The sequence below is a fragment of the Leishmania mexicana genome, chromosome 34, assembly GCF_000234665.1.
Source record: "Leishmania mexicana MHOM/GT/2001/U1103 complete genome, chromosome 34".
Classification (NCBI taxonomy): Eukaryota; Euglenozoa; class Kinetoplastea; order Trypanosomatida; family Trypanosomatidae; genus Leishmania; species Leishmania mexicana.
This window is the reverse complement of record NC_018338.1, coordinates 1,382,573-1,406,422: the sequence shown is the minus strand read 5'-3', so window position 1 is coordinate 1,406,422 and position 23,850 is coordinate 1,382,573. Positions and strand designations below refer to the sequence as shown.

At 56.8% G+C, this 23,850-nt stretch overlaps 7 protein-coding genes across 7 annotated transcripts in view; all 7 read left to right on the top strand.

Moving 5' to 3' along the window:
* LMXM_34_3730 (conserved hypothetical protein) overlaps nt 1–1,248 on the top strand; it is a gene marked incomplete at both ends in the record, with an annotated part of 2,611 nt that extends 1,363 nt beyond the window's left edge. The window contains one exon of the mRNA XM_003879319.1: nt 1–1,248. This exon is cut by the window's left edge and continues 1 nt beyond it. Within this exon, the coding sequence (XP_003879368.1) occupies nt 1–1,248 (1,248 nt within the window).
* A 1,265-nt stretch (nt 1,249–2,513) lies between these two features.
* Nucleotides 2,514–3,836, top strand: LMXM_34_3720 (conserved hypothetical protein; the record flags this gene model as incomplete). The annotated part of the gene is made up of 1 exon (XM_003879318.1): nt 2,514–3,836. The coding sequence occupies one exon, from the start codon at nt 2,514–2,516 to the stop codon at nt 3,834–3,836; it is 1,323 nt and encodes a 440-aa protein (XP_003879367.1).
* Nucleotides 3,837–5,767: 1,931 nt separating this feature from the next.
* Nucleotides 5,768–6,793, top strand: LMXM_34_3710 (conserved hypothetical protein; the record flags this gene model as incomplete). Its single annotated transcript, XM_003879317.1, has 1 exon — nt 5,768–6,793. The coding sequence occupies one exon, from the start codon at nt 5,768–5,770 to the stop codon at nt 6,791–6,793; it is 1,026 nt and encodes a 341-aa protein (XP_003879366.1).
* A 759-nt stretch (nt 6,794–7,552) lies between these two features.
* On the top strand, nt 7,553–8,230 carry LMXM_34_3700 (glycosomal membrane protein; the record flags this gene model as incomplete). Its single annotated transcript, XM_003879316.1, has 1 exon — nt 7,553–8,230. One exon carries the CDS (start codon nt 7,553–7,555, stop codon nt 8,228–8,230), a length of 678 nt encoding a protein of 225 aa, XP_003879365.1.
* Nucleotides 8,231–11,006: 2,776 nt separating this feature from the next.
* Nucleotides 11,007–11,768, top strand: LMXM_34_3690 (conserved hypothetical protein; the record flags this gene model as incomplete). Its single annotated transcript, XM_003879315.1, has 1 exon — nt 11,007–11,768. One exon carries the CDS (start codon nt 11,007–11,009, stop codon nt 11,766–11,768), a length of 762 nt encoding a protein of 253 aa, XP_003879364.1.
* Nucleotides 11,769–16,362: 4,594 nt separating this feature from the next.
* On the top strand, nt 16,363–17,040 carry LMXM_34_3670 (conserved hypothetical protein; the record flags this gene model as incomplete). Its single annotated transcript, XM_003879314.1, has 1 exon — nt 16,363–17,040. The coding sequence occupies one exon, from the start codon at nt 16,363–16,365 to the stop codon at nt 17,038–17,040; it is 678 nt and encodes a 225-aa protein (XP_003879363.1).
* A 1,873-nt stretch (nt 17,041–18,913) lies between these two features.
* Nucleotides 18,914–23,257, top strand: LMXM_34_3660 (conserved hypothetical protein; the record flags this gene model as incomplete). Its single annotated transcript, XM_003879313.1, has 1 exon — nt 18,914–23,257. One exon carries the CDS (start codon nt 18,914–18,916, stop codon nt 23,255–23,257), a length of 4,344 nt encoding a protein of 1,447 aa, XP_003879362.1.
* Nucleotides 23,258–23,850: the final 593 nt, after the last annotated feature.

Sequence of the window (23,850 nt, the reverse complement as noted above, 5' to 3'; positions counted from 1 at the left end):
CAGCAAGCACAAAGCCAGCGCTGCTTCAAGCACTGGCTCCGAACCTTCACCTGGCACCGTGAACGAGGCGCACTCTATGAGACTGCTAGTCAGTTCGCCGCGTCTCGGCAGCGGTGGCGCCACGGCCAAACACTGCTTGAGGCATGTGATGGGGGTGCAGAGGTGTTAGCGCTTCTGCAGGGCAGACCACGTGCGTCGGGCAGTGGCACCGTGGTGGTCACCGCGGTCGGACCTCGTCTGCTCCTGCGGCGCCTCTTTTTGGCGTGGAGACAACGGACAGAGTGGCGGCTGATGGCGCACTTGGCTGCGTGGCACTACGTCCGACAGATGCGCGCCAATGTAGTGCGCCGAATGTGCAGCTGTGCGCGTCGTGTCGCTCTACAGCACTACCGCAGCCGGCCCGAGCATCAGCGACAGCGCGTTGCACCCGCAGCACACGGCGTGGGTGCAGGGAGTAGTGTCGTGGAGGAGCCGTCACGAGCCCCGCGTCGTGTGTGCATCGTTTCCGTCTTGCAGAGAGGGCTTCTCAAGTACAAGGTCAGCGCAGCGCTCTGCATCGCGCACGCGGCCCAGCTCCGCAGGTGCTTTGATTGGTGGCACATTCGCGTCCGAGCCCGTCGGGCGGATCGTTTTCATCTCCAGTGCGTGTATGCGTACGTGGTGTGCCGGTGGCTGCAGGCCCTCGCTGCTCATCGAGCGCGCCGACAGCGGAAGCGGCTAATTCTTTCTCGCTGGGTGGCAGCCACGGAACATTGCCAGGCGGCTGCAGTGGCGTGGAAACTGCACGCATATCAGTTGGCTCGCCATGCACTCCGTCTCTGGCGAAGCCGTCTCACAGTGCGTCTGACGCATCAAGCACAGTTGCTGCAAGGCTGCTTCGAGCGTTGGAGGGATCGGACGCTGCTGCGACGCGCAGCCAGAGCTCTCCAGCGCACGCGACAGCACGGTTTGCTGCGACAATGGCACTGCCGTGCACAGGCGCGCGTACAGGTGCGCACAAACCTCTATGTGGCCGACACTATCAGTGAAACAGCGCTTGTACTCGGCTGCTTTCGGCGGTGGCGTTTTCGCGCTGCGGAGAGGCATCGCGCGCGCCTCGCGTGGGATGTCCTGGTGCAGCTGCGGCGGGAGCGACTGAGCCGGCGCTGCTTCGACGTATGGCGTAGGCGCACTTTGGCCCCAGCACTGCCATGGGCGAGGCATCTCAAAATGGATCGTTCCTCCTCTCCCATGTCGCTGCTTGTGTGAGGAAGGGGGGCGAGGAGGACGATGTGGCCCCGCCGTGTCCTCCACCTTACGGCACATCACTGCCTGTGCCGCATTTCGGTGCGCTTGAAAGTGCGCCGACCATCGGGCAGAAGCAACGCACAGAAAACGACAAAGGCGACTCAGGCACCAGAGAGACGGGGTCTGCCTACGAACCGAATAGCGCCAAAAGAGCTTGCCGATGCACCGCTCTTTTTTTGGACATATTTCTGCCGTTCTCCACACTCCATGTAAATGTGAACTGCGTGGGCGTGGCGCGAGTACTGCAGGGCTCGCCGCGTTCGCGTACACCGGCTCGACCGGGCACCAACCCTGCCCCCCAGATCAGCTTATGTCTCTCCTCCATGTGCTTTTTCATTGGCCCCTTTCATTTTTTCCGTTTCTGCCGCTTTCCTCTCGCCCTCCACCACCCCGTCCCGGCTCTTTCCGCGCCGCACAACGCCAAAAATACAGTACGTTATTATTACAACTAACCACAAAGGTCGCTTCTCCACCGCCCCCCTCTCACCTCCCCTCCCCCAATCCACACAAACGGTGATAAAGCCTCCATCTCGATCCTTCTGGGTGCCAAGCAGACTACTACTAACGTGTTCAGCTGCAGCGCATTTTTCTTCAGCGTTGCGCCCAGTGTGCCGTTCGTCTGTACGTGCAGAGCCAAAGTGCTTACTTTGGTTTTTTGTTGAAGCAAATAAAAAGAAGCAAAGGTGTGCCCTCGCGCCCTACGATACATACACACACTCACACACCGCCGCGACGACGTCCTCGCTCCAATAGAGAAGACGCTGTTTCTCGCTCCGCTCCTACGCATCACCTTGCCATCTCTCTCGTCTCCCTCCCTCTCCTCACCCCCACGCCCCTCGCTCCCTGCTGTATCGCCGCCCTATCATTTGCTGGCCGTTTTTAGCGAGGCTTTGTGTGCGTGTGTGTTTCCCGAAGTGGTGTCGCACATTTTTTGTTTTGGTGGAATTTTTCTTTTATGTATTTTCGCCTCTTTTGTGTTTCCGGAGCGAATTTGGGCCTGTCAAGCCAAAGGAAAGACACGCAAAGGAGACCGACAAGCGAATAGACGTGACTGCTGTCCTTGCCGTCTCCCTGGTGTGGCCGTTCCCCCCGTTCGTGCACCGGTTCTGCCTTGACGCGTTGTCGACCTTGAGCGTTGTGAAGCGAGTAAGAACGTCGACCGGCGCAGAGCGCACTCTGCGTGTTTTCTTCACTCCCCGTCCCTCTCCGCACACGAGGAAGCAAAGATGGAGCTCGCCACAATGGACCCTGTTGCGCAGCAGGAACTGCAGCGCATGACGCGGGCGATCGAGGAGTACGCGTCTCGGTTGGACTCTCTCGGCGCCGAACTGGAGACTATCGAGCAGCAGAACCGCAACGATGAAGTGAGTCGTCAGATTCAGCAGTACAACGAGGCCGTGGTGGCGCCACAGGAGATCGCCGTCGAGGATGCCATGGACAACATCGTCCGCATGCAGAACCAGCTGAAGATTGCGCAGCGCCGCAACCAGCTGCTGGCGCGCGAGAATGCCATGCAGGAGAAGCTGCTGCGCGAACGGGCAAACAAGCTTAACAGCACGCACAAAGAGCTGGACACGATAATGGCCGCAACGGGCTGGTACGGCGGCAAGCGTGATGTGCAGTTCTCACGGATCGAGCGCGAGCAGGCGGATATTCACGACATGTCGCTTGTGGAGACGTCTTTGCGCTCCGACATCAAGAGCAGCAAATTGACGATTGCGAAGCTGGAGAAGACAGTGCTAGCGCTGAGCGCGAAGATGCTGGAGAACGAGGAGCGTCGCACGAGGTATATGCAGCTGTGCAACGACTGCCGGGTGCGAGAGAAAGAGTGCAGCGAGATGCAGGCCACGGCGCAACGCATGGCGGCAGACAACAATAAGCTGCAGCTGGTGGTAAAGACAGAAAGCGACTCAACCCTCATCGAGAATAGCATCGCGTGCATGGAGAGCGATCGCGAGTTCCTCTCCGACGCCGTGCAGGACATGAAGATGGCCTGCCGCCGCCAGGAAAATGTTATCAAAGCGCAAATCACCCGTGAGCAGCAGCTGCAACGGCGCTTGGATACCGTGACCAAGTCGCTGAATGAGATGCGGCTGGCGCGCGAATTCGAACGCAACGTTGCCAAGTCGGCGTTGGTGCCGTCGGCCTCGCGCGAGGAGCCGGAGGACGTGGCGGAGGTGCTGCCTCAGGATGAGTACATACCAGTGGACACTTTCCGGCTTCTCTACAAGAACAACGAGATGATGCGCACCAACGTAGCACGCAAGAACATGCTCGTGTTGGAGAAGGAGAGCGTTGTGCAGTCGATGGAGGCGAGGGTGATGCAGCACATTGAAAAGCACAACGAAATTGCCCGGTTTGATGACAACATTCAGATTTCGGCCGAAGCATCTGTGCGCGCCGCAAAGCTCAACCTCGACGTCGAGGAGAATAAGCTGATAAGCCAAATCGAGAATCTGCGTGTGTCGAACAATCAGATGCGCGTCGCTATCTCCAAGAAAGCGGCATCGATGCAGGCTCACAAGGCGGTATCGGGTCACAGGAAATAAGGCAACAAGGGGAGGTGAGGAGGGGAAAAAATCGCGTGAAGCGAGCAGGTGTGCCGCGTGCTTCGTGTGTGTGTGTGCGTAAATGTCTTTTCTCGGCCTCTCTTTCTCGTCGTGCGCTGCATTTCGTTGATCTACTCATCTCGGAGAGGACTGGAGCGCTGGCCCACATATCTCTTCCGCAAACCAGAGGGTAACCGGTATTTGCTCTCCTTACTGCTCTCACGGATATTGATGTGTGGGGGGGGCGCGCTGTTCTTTCCCCCTCCGCTTGTTGTGAGTCCTCCTGTACGAGCGCACACACGTTGATGAACAGAGTTTTTGTTGTTGTTGCTCTCTTTTCTCGTTCTTCCTCCTTCCGTAGTTTTTTTTTTCGTCATGCCTTTTCCGTGCTACGTCTCCCCTCTGCCGTACTCTCCGTTAGCGCTGGGTCAGCTCTTCGCTTGCCTCTCGCTCTGGTGATGCGGACACACTTTTCTGTGCCTCCGCGTCGCCGTTTCAACTGTACTGCCCCAACCCTCCCCTGTTGGGCTTACTCGTGTCTTTTCGTTTTGCTAGCTTTGCTTCTCCCTCTTCCCCGCAGTGTGTGTGAGTCTGTGTGGGCGTGCAGACGTTTGTGGGTCTTCTCGTGTCTGTCTGTGTGTCTGTGAGCGTGCGCGTCATTGATCAACGGAGTTGCCGCCACTTCTCCATCTTGTACGGTTTTTCCTTTTTCTTTTGTATTCCTTTTCTTTTCCTCCTCTATTTCCTCTCTGCCACTTTCCTTTCACTCTGTGTCTGTGTTCCAACTCGGGTGCACACGCTCATCGCTCCTCCGCCTCTTCCCGTCTTCTGTGCGTGTGGGACGCACGTGCAGCTGCGTTGGAGGCCGTACTGTTTCCGTCTAATGCTGTGCGAGGACGAACGTGATCGACTTCGCTTTCGCAGCGGGGTGCAGTATTCACTGCATATGTTCTCCCCCCTCCCCCGTTCTCGGAGACCGAAAGAAGGGCATGCAACGTCAGAGTTAGTGTTAGGGGGAGGCTTAGGGTGGCTTGCAAACTGCCCTGTGCGCTGCCCCCTTCTCTCCCAGCACTCTGGAGAATGAGAAGGCATAACACGGAATGGAAGATGATGTATTTCCCTGAAGCAACACGAAACTGTATAGAAAACGCAATCGAGCGCACGGACATTTTCCGTCTGCCAATGAAAAAAAAAAGTGTAGCGACGAAGAGAGCTTCGTCCGTTTACGTGTTACTGGGAAGAAGGAATTTGCGCAACTCGGCTTGCACGTTGTCACCGAACATTCTCCAGTACTCGTGACGGCACACGTGAGACTGGAGGCGGTCGGGAAGCCAGCTCGCACCTTCCTATCCTCCTCGGCTCGCTGCCAGGCTCTGTGTTCTCGCTCCTCCTCGTGCTGTACTACAGGAAGGTAGGGAAACCTACGAATCTGGACAAGGTGGACGGTCGCTCAACGTTGTATTCTTCTCTCGCTCACTCGCTCACCCGCTGCTCCGCCCCCCTCCTCCTCCTCTTCCTCCTCCACTCCCTCCTCCTCGATTTCATGGTTTTCCCCTTTTTCTCCTTTATCTTTTCGTTCGACATCTGCATCGATCGACCGGCGTCTCAGGCGTCGCACATGTGAATTTTGCTTCGGCGCGATACGTTTCTCCCAGCAAGGCAAAAAAAAACTCATCGAGCACGGGGTTAGAAGATAACGCGGCTGGAGTGGGGCCTCTCTCCCTACAGCACTCGGACTTCACTGCCCTCTTTGCCGCTCTCAGCTCCCCTGGAAGGTATCCCTTTGGTCTTTTCTAAGCGTGAAGTCGTTATACCGGCCATTGGCCTTCTTTTCATCAGCCCCGTGCACACAGTGCTACACCACCTTTTATCAATACGTTTTTTTTTAGTCGTTCCTCCTTGTCGCTCTTTGCAGGTTTTGGTAGGACAAAATGGTGTCGTGGTGGCCGTTTCAGCGCGGGCACCAGCCTGCCGCCGCTGGCGGCCCCTCGCCATCCCCCTCGAGCGACGCCGGCAGTGGTGATGCGACGGTGCCGTTTTCTCGCAGTCTTATGGATACGGAGTCGTTCGACAATGTAGTCACTGGTAAGGATCGCGAGTACGGTGACAGCGGCGTCGCCTACTCGCAGTTTGATCGAATGCGCAGTGAGCAGAAGATACGGCGCCACGGTGACGGCCGCGCGTCAACGATGGACGTTGAGTCGATCGACATGCTTGTGAATCGCTATGAAAATGAGTTCCGCCAGGCTGACGAGCACATGAAGGCTCGTGAGGCGCAGCGGTCGGTCCTGCAGCGGTACGACTACGCCAATGACCGACGCTACCAGCAGTGGACGGCGGAGCAGAAGGAAATACGAGAGAAGCTGAAGATCCACTGGCTGGACTGGATGATCGATCAGCCTTCAGACTGCCTCGTCTACTTCCTGCGTGTTTGCACGACAGCTGGATTTTGTTTCGGTGCAGGTCGGACCGCCCACCTGTACCGCACCATGGACAAGACGTACGCAAAGCTGAACGGCGTCACGCTCGGAAGCATCGCCTTCCACGAGATTACAACGTCGGTGACCAAAGGCGGGGCGGTAGCCCTGATGGGCACCATCGGCATGCCGGTCGGTGACGCCTTGACGAACCTGTTTATGCTGCTCTGGTCGGGTGACGTTTCCTCGCCGCAGCGTACATGGTGGCACATCGTGAACTCCAGCCTCTGCTCGGGCTTTCTCGGTGGAGTGGCTTATGTGGGTTTCAACTACAAGCAGCTCACTCCATGGGGGGTGCGCGCGCTGCTGTCACTCTCTACAGGCTCCGGGACAGTAGCCGGCTTGTACCTGGGCTACGTAATCTATCGGCCCTATGCGGCACAGCGGACCCACAACTTGTATGAGCCGCACTGGCGCCCCTGGCAAAGTCGTCATCAGCGCGATGCAGGTCCTTCCAACGTTCGTGGGAAGTACCTGTGATGGAGACGGGGGGAGGGGCGTGACTGCGGAAAGTTTTCAAGAGTGCATTTTGGAGTGTTTCCTTTGTTTTTTTTTGTTTTTCACGCGTGTTGCCGGCGTTGTTGCGGCCTCGCCTTTGGTCTTCCCCTCACGCAAACGTGAAGGACGTTGCACACACACACAAAAGAAAAAAGATCACATATATATATATAGATGGATAGATATATGTTTACATCCCTACGCCTTCAGTGCGCTATTCTGCCTCTACCTCTTTTGGTGGGGTGGTGATGCTGCCTCAGTGCCGCTTTCTGAAGCATTTCACAGGCATCAGTGAGGAGAATTCTCTCTCTCCCTGGCAAGAGCGAATTTGCTGACGTGACATCCACCGTATCTGATTGAATGCCTCGGAAGGTCCACCTTGCCCTCGTCTCTCTCTTTTCTCTGGCCGCGGCGTGTCCTTGTCTGTTGCTGCCCCACCCACCCGCTCATCTCACGTTTTCTTTTTTTTCACCTTTACCTTTTGCTTTCTCTCTTTCCCTACACGTTTGCACACTCCCCCCCCCTCACACACACACACCTCCCCTCTCTCCATAAAAAAAAGAAAAAACGAAAACAGTTGCCGCCCAGCTACCATAACCACTGTCTGTCTCTCTCTTCTCTCTTCTCTCGCGTGCTTTTCGTTTTTGAATTCTTGTGCCGTGCGGTGGTCCGGATTTGTCTCGGTTTGTCTAACCGTCGTTTCCGCATCACACAACACCCAACTCAGACCCACTCGTCATCATGTCCGCCGCCGTCTTTGAGTACCTTGGCAACACGGGAGACCGTGATAAGGTGATGGCCATCGTGCAGTTCCTCCCCATGGCCCTCGCTGGCCCTGCTAACGATGCCGGTTGCATCGCTCTCAGCAAGTCTCTGAAGAGCCTCTCGTCCATGGCGGACGGCTACCGTGCCATCACGCGTCTCGCCCTTCTCTTCAACGCGCTGTCAAAGCCAACGCTGGAGGCACTCTCCAAGCCTAAGGGTGACGTACTACTCGACCGTGTGGACCAGCTGAGCCACTTCTTCCACGTGTGCTTCTGCTTCTTCGAGAACACGGCAGTGCTGTCCAGCCACAACGTGTACCCGAACCGCTTTGTCCGCCTCGGTGGCTGCGCTGTGACCTGCTGGTTCTACACACTGATGCTCGGTCTGATGCGCCAGGCGTACGTCATGACGCAAAAGAAGAACACACCGGAGGAACAGAAGCGGCAGATGATCACCACCGTGAAGCTAGGCTGCTTCTTGATCTTCTCGCTGACGTGCTTCCCGAAGGGTGGCCCACAGCTACTGGAGGACGTGAACGGCCCGCTGGTGCCGCTGCACAAGACGCTGCAGCTCATCGCGCCGAAGCATCTCGCGCTGAACGAAACGATCCGTGGTGTGCTTGGCTTCATCGCGTCCATGTGTGATTTCTACTGAGGATGTAAACACGCCCATCCAAATCACTGCATCGTCAGAGGCAACGCAGAAGGAAAGGAAGAGCAACCCTCAAGAAAGCAGACGCAAGCGCTAGAGAGGCACCAACCAAGCACATTGTCGGAGTATTGTCATGATACCACCATGCGTGTGCAGATCTCTAGAGCTGTCGTTGAGTATGCACGGCCAATGCAGGAGAGGGAAGGGAGAAGAGGAGAGAAGGTGTGACCCTCTCCTGTCCTCCCCATCTCTGCGATGTCTTGAACATCGGCCTTTCTATCGTTGCTGATCTCTGTTTTTCTTCTGTATATATATATATATTTGTCCGTTTCGTTTCTCGTAGCAGATGCGTGTGTGTGTGTGTGTCGTGCGCTTCCTCGCCTTCTCCCTCACCTCCTTCCGGGCCGTTGCGTCCCTACTCTCCACCCCCTGCCCCCTCCCCTCCCCTCTCATGTGCACCCCCTCCCTCCCCCAAGAACCGCTCACACTTCGGCAAACGCAGACGCCCATAGATGATGCGCGATCACACGCATAAGAAAGCAAAAAAAGGAAAAGACACATGAGCAACATCGAAAACGTTTTCTATTTATTTTCTATTTGTTGTTTCCTGTCCCTCTCTCTCCTCTTCCCCTCCCCTTCTCAGACGTGTACATGCTATGCACACGTAGGGTATATACGTGCGTGTGTCTCCATTGCGGATGATCTCCTCGTGGTATTTCATTATGTATGTGAGTCTCTGTGTGTGCATGTATGTGCGCTTTTTTGAGTTGTTTCGGATTCGACTCTCGGACTCTAACTCGCCTTCTCCCCTCTGTGTGTTTTTCTCTGTGCTCCCCCATGTGTTGCATGCACGCACGGTGCGTCGTATTGTTTTCACGGCTTTTCTTTCCTGCGCTTCTTGGGTCGCTTCCGTGACGGTTCCTCCCTTCCACCCTCTCGACCCTTCAGTACGTGCGCGAAGGCGTGAAATGGGGGCGGAGGGAGAGAGGGAGCGGCACAGCGACAAGTGCAGGGCACACACACACGCACCAAGAGGGAGAGAGGGAGAGAGGCACGTGAAACAGTTTGCCGCATTTATCTTTTTTCTTTTCATCTCCCTCGATGTGGTTCTTTTTGCGCTTACAACGACCAGCGCCCACACAACACACATTACATGGAGGACAAACGTGAGGCGAATGGGGAAGCGTGCCTGCCTCCATCCGCTTGACGGAGACGCCAGTGAGTGGTCGAGAGGGGCTAGCGGACCCACTTTTTTTTCGTTTGCATGGTCGTGCTGCCGTGCGTGTATGGATTTGTGCTTGTGTGGGTCTGGGCGTGCTCGGGAGTTGCGTGTGATGGGGGGCTCTCCAAAAGAACCTCCCCTCCCTCCCCCAAAGAAAAAAAACTCGAACACAAACACGCGCGCTACAAATGCTCTTCTTATGCATTTTTTGTTTTGTTTTTCCCATCTTCCCTCTTTCGTGTGCCGGTGTGTTGTCGTCGTCTCATGTCTGTTGATGGCGGTGTGCGTGTGGTGTGTGGTGTGTGTTTCAGAGACTCTTGTAGTTCAGGCAGCAGAGGAGCACAAGCAACGAAAAACAAAAAAGAAGCGTGCGCACGTGCGTTGCTGCCGGGGGTGTGTGGGCGTAAGAGTAAGTGTGTGCGTGTCTTGAGGTGCGGATGTGTACAAATATGTTGTGGAATCATGTTGCATTCACTGGTAAACCAACACACACACACACACATGTCTTCGACCTCACTCTCTCGCCGTCCTCTCTCACCATTATAAAAACGAAACGCCGCCCTCGTCGTTGTGACGTGCATGCATGTTTGTGTGTGTGGGGGGGGTGCTGTTGGTGTGAAAAGGTAGCTGAGGTGTATACAGGCAAGAACAGTAATTCCGGAAAAATGAAAAGCAGCGCTGTTCTTCAAGGGCCATCGAGTTCAATGCATTTATGCAGCAGCGACATGATAACGTGGACACTCAAGAAAATAAAGCACTTGAATCATTGAAAAACAAAGAGCCAACACGATGCGCAGATGATGGCGTCGGGATTAGGTGACGTTGTTTGCAGAGAGGGGGGCGGCGGCAAAAGCAGCAGCACAAACACACCAAAGAAGACAGCGGCGCCTACTCTGCTCTCGCTTCCTTCCTACCCCCACTCCCTCTCAAACTGCGGTTATGTGACCAACATACACAAGGGGCTCCTTCAAGGTGTGCACGGGGGTGGTGGTGGTGGAAGAAGTCGAGGCTCTTCTTTTTTCTTTTGCGTATCGTACGGGGCGAGAAACACGATCGGCTTCACAGCTGACGCGGCATTCTCACGGTGCGCGCGCGTGTGTAGTAGTTGTAGTGATAGTGCTCGTCGTGGTCAAGCAGTCTGTGTTGTCCGTGTGCCCCCTCCGCCCCCCTTCGCTTCCCGTCCTTACTACTCGCCTTCAGGACGTGTGTGTGTGTTTACCGGCTGCTTACCTCATGCGTTCCCATGGGCCTTTAGACGTTGTGCTCTTGCCTCTGTTTCCTTTTGTCTCTCGACTTTGTGCGTGCTTCATGTCTCTGTTTCCCTCAACTGGCTGATACACACACGCACACACAAACATATATATATATATACGCACACACACGCACAGAGAGGCACGCACCGTCTTGCCAGTTATTTTTACTCTTTTTCATCTGTGCTCTCTTTGCTCACGTCTCTCTCTCTTTTCGAAAGACTTCGTTTCGTGCTCCGGTATCGATCTTTCCCCTTCCCCTCTCAACCCACGCGTGCATTGCTTATCATTCCCCGCCTATAGCACCATGTCCAACATACCCCTCACGCAGCAGGTCACAGCCTTCAACGACTACGTTGGCAATGCGCAGAACCGCGACCGTGTCATGTCGGTTGTGCAGTTCGGTGCGATGGCCCTGACGACCCCTGCCGCCGCCGCCGGTTTCCCGGAGCTATCCGCGCACCTCAACACGATCCTCCACGGTGCCGCGCACTACCGTACCGTCACCCGCTTCTCGCAGTGGCTCGTCGTTGCCCCGGCCCTCACCCCCAGTGGCATCAAGAGCGCCGTCGCAAGCCATCCGAACCCACTCGTGGGCATCTGCAAGACCATTTCCACCGCCTTCTTTACCATCTTCCTCATCGGCGAGGAGCTCGTTCTGGCCTCCAAGTGCAACATGCTCGACCCTGTCCTCGGCAGGCACTTCAACCGCATCCGCTTTGTCTTTCTTTTCTGGTCAAACATTGCACGTCTCGTCATGAACTACCTCCTGCTGAAGAGCAGCAAGTACGACGCCGTCAAAGACAGCCAGAACAAGGAGAAGACAAAGGACCACCGCCGCAAGGTGCTTAGCGTGGCGGACGGCGTGCTTCAGAGCATGTTCTGCTACACCCTTCTCAAGAGCTCCGCGCCGGCGGGCCCCAAGTACCTCAGCGCTGCTCTTCGGTCGGGCAAAGCGGTGGACATCATCACCTCCCTTGCCCCGCCGCTGCTTGTGGTACCCAGCACTCCGCAGGGTATGCTTGGCCTCGCGGCCTCTGTCCCCGGCTTCATGATGAGCGTCTTATAAGCGTGCATGCCTTCTCAGAAGCGTACACGGGAGAAGACAGGAGAAAAAGGAGGGTGAAGGACGCTGGAAGAGCCGAGAGCGAATGGGTGTATCACAGAGGTGCCGCCTTTATGGCCCGTTTTTTTTCCTCTCTGTGACCAGCATATCTGCGTGAGTGAGCCTCGAAAGTCAGCACACGTTGGCAGAAAGGAGTCTGACCTTGCACTATCCACTGATTCACCCAAAGGTCAGGAGAACAGCGAGCGCGTGGCTCAACCGTTTTTCCCTCCCCGTGCAACGGACACCCCCGTTGTCTCCACCTCGTTTCTTATGGGTATCTTCTCGGGGCTCTGCCGTGGGAGATCTGTGAGTGCAGACAGGTGCGAACGGCAGCGCTCGTACGCCTGATGGGTATGTGTGTGTGTGTGCGAACGGCAGCCTTCATCACGGAGGCTAATACGTGTTGCTCTATCGGCTGCGACCACCGGGCGAGAAGGTGCACAGCGGCCGTGAGACAAGGCGCCACAGCCCTCTAACTCTCCTCTTCCTCAGTGGCGACTGGTAATGCCTCTTTCGGAGCTGTTTTTTTGTTGTTCTCTTCACAGCACCCATGTTTTCGTTTGGGCTTCTTTCACCGCTACTTACTTCCTCAAGCAAAACGAAAAAACAAAGCAGACGATAAAAGTGCAATTTTAATGGCGGTGGGCAGAGAGGCTGCAGCAAGTCAACGGCTCCCCCCTCCTCCTCCGGCTTGTGTGCTTTCCCTTCTCTCTTTTTTCCTTTGTGCTTTTCCTCCCCTTTTTGTTTTGCTCCTTTTGCAGTGCGGTCCAGTCGGTGTGTTGGTGTGTGCTTCTTCTGCTGCTGCTGCTGCTTACTGTGTTGAGCGAGCTCTGCTCATCCGACCCCTCTCTTCCTCAGGGGCAGGCCATACCACCAAGTACAACAGACGCAAGGCTGTAAGCAGAAAAAAAAAGAATGGGAATCCCCAAAACATCAAAAAGAAAACGTTTGCTAAAGAAAAAGGTGTCGTATGTTAACACCTCTTCTCGATAGTTCTTTGGCGGGTGGAGGGAAGGAGGAGGAGAGTCCGTCGCGTTCCGCGCACGGAAGTGCACGCATGCAAGAAGGATAAGCCAAACGCCCTCGCTCAATGCGCATGCATCCACAGGCATACATACACGAATGGAAGAGCGATGAAGATAGGACGATGAGGTGGGGGAAGGCACAGCATTTGGATGCACTTTCCCCCTCCTACATCACTCATCGAGCCCCCCCCCTCTCTCACACACCGCATTTGCGGTCCGAAAGAAGGCGACTGTGGGAGAAGGCAACGGAAGGATGCAAGCGATCTTCACACGAAACGTCGCGTGAAGTGTTCAAGGCAGACAGTGGAGGTGGCCGTAAATGGGGCAAAGCATGGCAACGAAAGGAATAATAGTGAAATCTAAAAGGAAACATGTGATCCCCGTAGAGACGCGGCTGCCTGTTGGACAAGAGTAAGCGTGTCTTGTGCCCGTTTTTTTCTTTAATTCTACTTCACGGTGGCCGCGGGCTTTCTCCCTTGTTTCACAGAAGGTACACATACCCAGGCACACACACACACACGCACGCACAAACATACACATCGGCTTCCCCTTCTATGCGGCTCTAGCTGTTTCTCTTTTGGTAGAGAGTGATGCTACCCTCTCCCCTTTCCTCTTCCCCTTCTTTCGGTTGACGTAATCATGCAACAGTGTTGTATGCGAAAGAGGGTATGCGTGTCTCTGCGAATGTAACTGTGCACCGGTATAGCACCGGCTGACGCAAGAAACGAAAAACAAAGGTGAGAAAGGGGACACACACACATACACACGCACGCACGGCTGCCGAACTGTAGGACACTCCCTTGCTTCGATCAGTGTCACCTCTGTTTGTTCTCCTCTATTCCATTTTTTACTGCCTTTCTCTGTCTTTGCCTTTCTGACCAGCGAACAGTTCTACGAAAAAAAATAAAAGACCATACTGCTGCTGAGCCCAACTGAACTGAGACTACAGCCCGTACGTGAGGGCGATTTTCTCCGTTCATCTCGCATACGGCACACGCACACCAAAGAAATGAAGCAGGCCACAGCGACGGGGCGGCAAGTGCCGTGCCGGGCCTCATTATTGTCGGCCGACATTTGACGTGCTCGATCATGGCCATTTTTTTTGGCTATTATTTCCCCGACGTAAAGGCATCGCTGTGCTTCCTTTCACGGGGCACTTCATATTTTGTCTGTGGCGCGTCGTGGTCCCGTCTGCCCTGTACTCTTTCTTCGTTTGGGCATGTGCTGCCTATGATTGGCTCGGTCCGTTTAACTTTTGCGTTGTTTGCTCGACTCCTCCTCCTCTCCGTTTTTTTCGCTTTGGACCGTCTCTCACCGACGCATCACCAGAAAAACGCATCCTGCCTGCCCCCTTCTGTAAAAATGGGGGAAAAACAACCCCCTTACTTGCGCATCTTCTCCGGTGATTTCGGTCTCCCTTTACACACTGTAAAACTGACGATTGGGGTTCCTCACGGATTGGTGTAATTTGTTTTTGGGCCTCCGCCACATCCCCATTTCTACTTTTCACCTAGAGGCACAGGGGCCTCCTGTCTCACCAGCCCATCACAGCAACTTTCATCTCCCTCGGACACCCACTTTTTCTCACGCAGGGATGAACACGAGAGAAAGGCAGCAACCAACAACCAACAGGAGAAGGCGAGATTAGGCCAGCAGACAAGCAAAAAGCGAAATCTATTTCTCTCAGCTTCACGAAAACTCAAAAGATAAACGGAGGATCTGCATCGTCTCTCTCAAGGCCTTCCCCTTTCTCCGAGACTGCCGCTCACCCCCCGCAACGCCAGCTTCGCGGTGTTTCACTGCCTGTAAGGAAATAAACAGAGAGCTCAAATTAGTGAGAAGTATTTGTGACACACACACACACACACGAGGGCCCAGGGACAAGATCAACAGCGCCAAGTGGCCTCTGCATCCCGGTGAGTGTTGTTCTTACCTTTGACGCTTTCTCTTCCTTCATTCGCGGTTTCGCGATCGGTTTGCTGCTTGGTGAGTTGAAGGGGAATGCCAACGCGAATTCGACGGAGAAAAACTTCGAACGCCTCTGACGGTGTTGGGGGTGGCGTTGGTTACTTGATGCGTCTGCTGAGGAACTGGTGAGGGGCGCGCAATACGCGGCGGATTGGGTAGTTGACGAGTTTGCCGGAACCGGTGTGGAAGCTCAAAAGACCTTCGAAAGAAGCGATACAACGAAGAGTAAAAAAAATGCAGCGCATAGCTCGCAAGTGGTTTGTGCTCTTCGACTTGATGGGAGGCCTAGGCGATGACGCGTGCACTTTGTCCTCTCGTCCATCACAGTTCGGCCGCAGGGAGATGAGGAAAGCGGAAGGCGATGTTGCACAAACCAAGAGTAACAAGAGTCATTCGATGCGTCGGCGGCACACGAATGCCACCTGGCAGACGGTCGACCAGGACAGGAGGAGTCGATTTCATTGGCGACCGTTGTTGAGCGTGCGCCGTGAGTTTCTCCATAAAGCGCGAACGACTTGCTAGCGATCGATGATAAACATATGAAATGCTCGCGTCGGAGGGCGGCAGGGGGTTTGTCACGCGGTTTTTCTTTTTGAGCACCTGCGAACGTACTCGCTGTGTCACCTGTCGTGAAATGAATGTGTGCGCTGCTCGAATTCTCTCTCCCTCTCTTGCTGCCCCGTCTTCCTATCGTTCTCCATGCTCGAACCCATCGTGCACGCCGGCTGCGTTTCTGTGTTTTATCTTGTCTGTTGCTGTCGTTGCTGCTAACGCATCAGCCGCGCCAAAACCAGCAGCAGCAGGAATTATTTTTGCTCTAGCTCTAGCGAATAGCACCGAGATACAAGCGGCTGTATTTCACATTTTAGCAGACGGCACAGCGCAACAGCAGACGTGCATAGGGAATACAACCGCACAAGCAGAGGCTCTGTCTCTCACCAAGGATTGACAGACCCCCCACACGCACACGCATATAGGTGCATAGTCGTGGTAAAGTAGCGCAGCTTCCTCGAGCTCTTTTCCCTCGCCCCCCTTTCAGTCTCCTGATCAACCTAGACCTCTTACCAGGCGTGCGTGCACAGTCTGACCACGTGAGAGACCCTAACCCCTCTAGCTCTTTTGTTTCTAGCGTTGACCACCCATCTCCAGAGACCGCCTGCCATTCTGCACACAGCAAACACTGCCAGACACTCCTTCCCCCCCACACACCTTCATCTCTTTCCCATTTTTGATCTCTCTCCCTGCCCTGCCTTGCTGCGACTGCGCGTGTGTTGCGTGTACCTCACACCACCACCCGCACGCTGCATTCAAACACGGTGAGAGGTAGCTTTTACGCGTACATGCATGTGTAGCGGTTTTGTTGTTGTTGCCGATTCCGTGTCCAAGTGAGGGATCGGTGTACCACGCAAGCAGTGGCGACAAACGGCAAGAGTCATAGAAACTCCTGCCTTTCACCGCCGCGAGTTTCGTGTTTCTCATTTCGTTTTTCTGTAGTGTTTCCTTATATATATTCACGCTTTGTGCGCTTACCTCCTCTGCTGCTTTCTTAGTGTGGGAGCGCAATGACGGAGTACCTCAAAGACTTGGCATCGGTCAAGCCGGGGGAGCCGATGCCGCCCGTCAACCTGGGACCGTACGACAACCCGCTCCTCTGGAACAAGCTGGACCCGTTCGGTGCCGATCGTGGTCACCAGCGTCGTCCAATGACGGTGTCCCGCGACTTCATGGAGCTGAACCAGGTGCCTATCGTCTATCGTGATCATTGCGTGCACCGCTGGATTCCGTTCAACCGTTGCATGCGGAACTTGAAGCCGGTGACATGGGGTACAGTGAACTGCCACGAGTTCGAGGAGTCGTGGATGATATGCCGGGCGCACGAGACGTACCGCCTGCAGCTCCTGAAGAGCAAGTTCATGGAGCTGACGAAGGACTACACAGCGGAGGACAAGAAATTCTTCCCTAGCATTCTTTACCTCGGCATTCCGTACTACATGCCGTCCTTCTACTGGAATCTGGCAGCATCACAGCGACTTAGCGGGTGGGATGAGAAGGACCCGGCGAACCCGACCATGTGGCGGGAGCCGAACCGCTCCCTCATGCGCTCTGAGTTCTCGCCGACGAACTGGGAGAAGGGTACCATGACTAGTGCGTACGGTCACAAGCTCATCCCGGATGAGATTGTGCATGACATGGTGCCCGGATTCCCTCTGCCGGAGGAAAAGCGTCCTCAGGCTGCTTAACCACGGATCGCAGGCTTCGAAAGCACGAAGGTGCGCAGCAGTGCTACATGTTGGTGCTCGCACTGGCACTGGTGGTATTCAAACCTCAGATTCTGTTGCTCCCTTTTTCATCCATATGATGTGGCAGCGTTGCCGCATCGTGATCCTTCAGCTTCCCCCTCTTTGGTGTGTCATTCGCTCGTATCGGGTTGATCGTCTATCGCGCACATTGCCTTGAGCCCTCGTGGTATTCTAAACTGCTCTGGTAGTACTCCAACTCTGGTATGAGCTTTTTCTCTCTTCGTGTTTCATCGGTGAATCGGTGGGCTCATCTCACTCCCTCTTACGAGCTGTGCACCACTGATGCCAATTTGATCTCGTATTGCTGACGCGTATTAGACGTGGCCATCTCTGCATCAACAACGTTCTCCGAAGCAACTACCGGTGCCGTCACATAACAGGGGGATCAGGGGAGATGGGAGGGCTGGGGATGCGGCGTGAACGCGCCGCGGTGCGCCCGTTTTCAGCGCTGCTTTCCCGTACGTGACTCATGATGTCCCGCCAGGGAGGTGCTTGTCGGCCAAAGAAACAGGAAGGACTGTCATGGCCTCACCCTCCCTCGACCTCCCCCCCTTTCCCCCTTGTTGCCCTCTCGCTCCGTCACCGCCCACATTCACACTGGGTCGCGTCGATGCGTGCTCTTCACCAACTGATGGTGCGTCGGAAGCGCTCTGAATGGACCCTGCGGACGCTATTCGGTGCGTGTAAACTTGAACGCTTTCCCGGGACTTCCCGCGTCTTCTTTTTTCTTTTGCCACTCCTCCTTCGCTCCGCGTTGGATTGGGCGCCTCTCACACGTCTGCTTCGCCTCCTTTCTCTTCTTGCTTGCCCTGCGCGGAACGGGGGTTTTATCACAAGCTCGCGGACGGCCATCACCCTCCAGCTTCCGCCTCATCCGCTCTGCCTCCCCCTACACGGGAGTTGGCGCACTCCGTTGACCACCACTCGACTTTGCCATCTCGGTTCTTTTTTTTGTTGTTTGTTTGGTTTCGTCTCTTGTCGGTGGGAAGGGAATTGTTGGGTGTAGGCGTATGCGTCAGTGCCCCTGCCGTTGACCTAACGTCTTTTGCGCCGCACGCTTCCTCTACTCTCGTGCGGGTGCCACACAGAGAGTCCCTCCTTCTTTCTTCAGGGGATGTGAGTGGCAACGAGGCGAGGCAACGGCAACGGCTCAAACACGCATCTGTGTGTACCACCGCCTTTCCGCCCCAACCGAGGCCACCAAAGAGGTCTCTTCGAATCTCACGTCGAATCGGTTTATATCGTCTACTCGTGTGGGGGTGTGACGCTGCGGTCACTGGTACGTTTCTTTGCACACCTCTTCTTCTCCCTTTCCCTTGCGCGGCCCCTGCTTCCTCATTTTTTTTTCTCTTTGTATCGATTCATGTAATCCTCCGATGCCGTTGCTGGTCAGCGGAGGGGGCGACGAATGAAACCGAAAGTAGCCGCATCACCGACGTTGGCGGCGCTCTACTGGTCGCTGGAAGCTGCGACATGCTCAGGAGGTGCCACTCTCAAGTGGCGGGCAGTGCGCCGAGTTTGCCGCGATCTGTATGAGGCCTTCGCGCCGATGCGCCGCACCTACGCATCGGCGAGCTATGCGTCCATTGCCTGCCGTGAGGCACAGCCATCGTATCGGGGTCACGGACGACCGAGAGCAGCGGCGCAACCGCGTCTTTTTATATCTCCGCGTGTGCTTCCGCCGCTTGAGTCGCTCGAGGAGGCGCTGCGTACCTCTACGCCGCTCTCCATGTCCACCGCAGTAGCATCGATGGGCACACGACTGCGACGTAACCACATCATGGGTTCCTGCCCGCGTCTTTTTGCGGAAGAGATGTGCAGCTTTGCGTCTGCAGTCTCCGGAGCAGTTGCGTCCTCGCCAAAGGAGCACCATGCGCGAGCGTTAGCACTGCTGAGTGAGCTGCAGAATGCTGCCGGCTCCGCCACGGCGTCTGCGTCTCTTGCACCGCCGGCAGAGGTGCGAGCAGAGACGTCTCTCTGGAGGAGCTACATGCATCCTTTCGCAAGATTCCTGTGCAACGAAATCCACGTCAGCGTCTCGGCCGACAATACAACGCCGTTGTCGTCGGCTTTGTTCACCGACGGCAGATGGGATGAGACGCTTCTCAACTGCGTCTGCCAGCTTGCTTCGTGGCCGGACGCTGAGGCGGCAGGAGCAGTTGCGCAGTGGATGACGTCGCTGGTGCAGGGCTGCGCGCTGAGGAAGGGCACCCGTCTTGTCTCGTCCCTACCTGAGATGGAGTTGATGGTGCGATGCGTGGTGGAGGCGTCATCGCCAGCGCTGCTGTGCGCGGTGGTGCAAGCATGCCAAGTGCGCACACGTCGAATGGATGGTTCGACAGGCGACGGTGGAGCGGAGTGCAGGAGTGCAGCCACTGCCCTCTACGCATCACAAGCGGAGGAGGACTTGCATGTCGGTCGTCGGTGGCATCCTTGCATGAGCGATAGGGCGATCAAGCTGTCTTTGCAGCAGATCGTGCAGGTTCTTACCGGCTCCGCGAGGGGCAGACGCAAGGGTAGGGCAGGCAGCGCGTCTGCTGTTACTCTAGCGGCACGCCTCCAGATTCAGCAGTGCTGTTTGTGCCAAATTCCACGCCACATGGATGACCGCACTCGCCACGATTGCGCCATGCTCGCCATGACAGCCCTCAAGCAGGCACCCTTTACCGTTCTGTTGGCTGCCTACGAATACTTCCGCGAGGAGGGACTTGCCTCGGCGGTGGTGGCGCAGCGCTTCCTGGCGCACTGTGGCGTGTGCGTCACCCACGTCACCCAGCGCGGTGTCTCACTGGCGACGTACCTCTCGCCTGTGGCAACCAAGGCAGCGGTCGAGGCTCTCCTGCACGCACACAGCACAGTGCTGAGCACCGGCCGTGACTCGAAACAGATGGAGACAGCGATGTCGTACGTCACTGCCACGCTGAACGCACTCGGCTACCCGCATGTCGTGCGCTCTCTCTACAAAGCGCCCAAGCCGACGATGACGACTGCGCCAGACCCCGGACTCTGTGAGACGCCGCACTCCGTCGTGTCGCAGGTTCTGCTGCGCGACGTATATGGGGCCGTTGTTGCTCTGGAGGCCCTCGGCGCCTCCCGTCCAGAAGGGTGGCTATCGCTGCCACCAGCCGTCACGGAGTCCATGGCAGCTGTGAGTCGGTTGGTGGGACAAGAGGGCAGCGTTGCTGAAGTGAACAGATTATACGCGGCCCTCGTCGGGTTTCATAATGCGGGGCTGTTTATCAGCTACTACGTGGAGTGCGTGCTGGCTGGCATGTGCGATCGCATGCGCGATATCGGGAGGCAACAGAAGCACGCACGGGAAAACGTGAGCAAGGTGCCTAGTGCACCTCCTCACGCGATCCTGGAGCGCGTCATCCCGGTCTTCCGCGCAACCTTGGGCTACGTTGGTGACGAGCTCAACGCAGACATAATTTTCGAGCTTGTTGAAACAGCGCTACAGCTACGGGACTACGCGGTGCCGCTGACAGCTGCTCTCGTCTCGGCTCTCCGTGCGAGTATGGAGCTGAGTCTGTGTCTGCACGAGCTGCTGTGCCGGGTGGACGCCTCAACGCACAACACGCCGTTTCTCTCCTACTACGCCCTGTGCTACACCAGAGACTTCGGCTCACCCTCCACGTTTGATCACCTCGCCGCCCTCTGGCGCGTTGACGGCGACACCATTTGGAATCGCGCAGCCCACCTTGCCCCGTCGTGCCGGCTGTGGAAGTGCGCCACTTGCGGCCGACTGAACAGCGATCGCTACAACTACTGTGTGTGCTCAGCGCTGCGATACAGCCACGTGTTGTGCGGTGCCTGCGGCTACGCGCAGGACGAACGGCTGCGCCAGTGCCGCAGCTGTGGCCACACGCTGCTGCACAAGGCGTCGTTGGCCGGGGCTGTCGCCCGCACGACGTGGCAGTGCCGAGACTGTGGGGCCCGCAATCCAGCTAGGCAGACGTTGCTGTGCTTCCGTTGCGGAGAGCCAACAGGACCGTGCATCCAGCAGGACTCCGCCGCAGCAGCCTCCGAATCTGAGGGCTTGGGGGCGTCCACATCAGTGAAGCGCGAGTGCTGTTTCAACTGTGATTGCGACAAAGACCAGAGACGCGGTGCTGCGTCAGCTACCACGCGGAGGGCAGCCACGTACGCGACCGCCGTCGGTGTCTGTCACGAGTGCGGCCGCTTCAAAATGGACCATGCCGCGCAGCGCAGCCTTGTGTGGGTATGCACAGGCTGTCATCAGCGGCGCAGCTCGCTGGAGCGCATTTGCCCCTCATGCCCGCAGGTGGAGTGTCTCCCGCAGGCTGTGTGCCGAGAGCCAGTGAACGTACCGCGCGTGTGCTGCCACTGCGGTCACGAGGAAGTGAACCCGTTCGTGATGCTGTGTCGGGGTTGCGGCAGCTCCGCGGATCCTTTTGTTCACCGCGGTGACTCTGCAGACGCCACGTGTATGCCGGAGCGAGTGCCCGCTGCTAGCGGTCACGCGAGCCCCATGTCCGCCGAGGCAGTGCCGAACCAACGGCGGCACCAAGTGCACCACTACTGCCTCCACTGTCACCGCATGCAGGCGCGAGACGACACCGNGCCGCTCCACCAGCAGCACTGTAGCGGGTGCGCGGCAAACTGTGAGGAGAAGGGTCTGTGCTTGCTGCCTTTGCGCCTCTGTGGCGGCTGCAGCGCGAGCTTACCGGCTCGCTACGCGGGTAGCGCCGTCTGCCCATACTGTGCCGCTTACGTGGAGCTGGCACCGCAGCCGCAAAAGTGCGGCAGTGACAGGGCACAACGGTACTGGACGGCTGTAACGCTGCTTCACACATGCGAAGTGCTTAACGAATGCTGTGCCAGAGAATCGCTGCTCGCGGAGAGATCGTCCCCCGCTTTGCCGACAGCGCTTGTGTCGGTGAGACCGAAGACTTCGGCATCTGATAGTGGCGTTTCTCCCGGCTCCGCAGCGACCACAGTCGACGTCAGTACTCGGGCATATCTTCAGAGACGCCCGACCATAGAGAGGACGCTGTCCTGCCTGCGGCGCGAGTGGGGCAACTTAGACGGTGATGCTTGGCTATCCGTGCGCATGGACGTTGTGACGGTGCTGGGGCGAGCCGTCAACACACTGCGCCCGTGGCTCTCTGCATCCCTCACGGCGCGCCGTCTCTCCGCCCTCTTAAAGGGCATCCTTGCGCATGTCGACTGCGTGTGTGGCGTGGCGGTGACAGGCTCCCAGAACGTCTTCAGTCGCAGCGCGCAGAGCCACTTCTCCCCTGTCGAGGTGTGCCACGAGTGTCTCGGCACCCACCCACCTGCTCTGTGTCCTTTTTTGGAGGACGGTGGCTTGTGGACGTGTGAGGAGTGTGGCTCCTTGAACAGCAACTCAGACGTGTGCCGCTATGTCTGTGTCAGCTGCCTCGCCTTGCGGCCAGTGACGCAGGACATGCTCGTCTCGACCTGCTGGGAGTGTCACGCGTGCGATCGGGCCAATGTCCAGTTCGAGCGCTACTGTATCCACTGTGGCGCTGAGCGAGTAGCGTGGAGTACGGTGATGCTGCCTCACTGGGATTCTGCTGGCGACGGAGCGTTGACGGGCGACGTAGATGGTGACGATGGATTCCACTCACCTGCTGCCGCAGGTACCGGAGAACTCGACCCCCGCGGCGACGCAACGCACCAAATCACCGGACTGGCAACAGAGAAGCGGCGCGGGGACGCACCGGGGCATTGTGTAGGGCTACTGAATTTGAAGGACCGTGTGCAGGCACTATCGCCGAGCTTCTCCGATGCGCTGTCCTGTGGAACATCAAACGCTTGCCCGCTGGACACCCTCGTAGCCAGCTCCGCTGGTACGGTTGCGCCGGTCCGCAGCGACGAGATTCCCTTCAGCCCCGCAAAGTGCCCTCTGTGTGGGCTCGTCTACATCGAAGCACGGTGCCCGCTCTGCCTCAACCACACTCCTGACGTCGCCGATGCGAGGGGAACGGTGTGTGAGGTGCAGGACCGCTGCGCTTTCATTCAGCCCAGCGGCACCACCCGCCCGCAGGATCGCATCTTTGTAGATGAAGCCCTGCTGAAGGCAAATACGCTGAAGGAGGGGTTACTTGTGCACTACACGGCGGAGCTCGGCCAGCGCGGTAGGATGGAGGCGAGGTTCTTGCGGTGTTGAATCTGCTCCTCCCCACGCGCTGCAGTGTGTCCATCAATGAGCGGTGCACTGCAAAAGACGGCCGGTTAAAACGAGGCACGGGCAGCAAAGCGGAGGAGCTGGAGCATTTTTGCGCTCATCAGCGGATATTTTTGTTCGCACCCACCCACGCGCGCGAAAGGATAAAGTGAAAGAGGTGGGGGATGCGAGGAGAGGCGAGATGAGGCGGCTTGATCGTGCGCATCTGCCATCCACGTCTGCTTGTGTATGTGCATCTACATGCGAGTGCGCTTGCAGGCGTGCACCTCACGCACGAAGTCTATTGTGCTGCGGCCGTTCATACTCAAGGGTGGACGCTCTCCTTGACACACACACACACACAGAGATGGATTCTCTCTCTGGAAAAGGAAAGAAGAGCAGACAACCACGCACAGCTTTTCTTTATTATTATTATGGCTGACCGTGCTCTCGACGCGGTAAGTGCCGTGCTGGCATTTTTCTCCTCGATCGCTGCCCTTCCCTTTTGTTCTATTTACCCGTGTCCCCCCTTTGTGTGTGTGTGGGGGGAGGGAGGAGGAAGAGGGGGGCTCTCTGCACCACTTCCGGTCCCATTT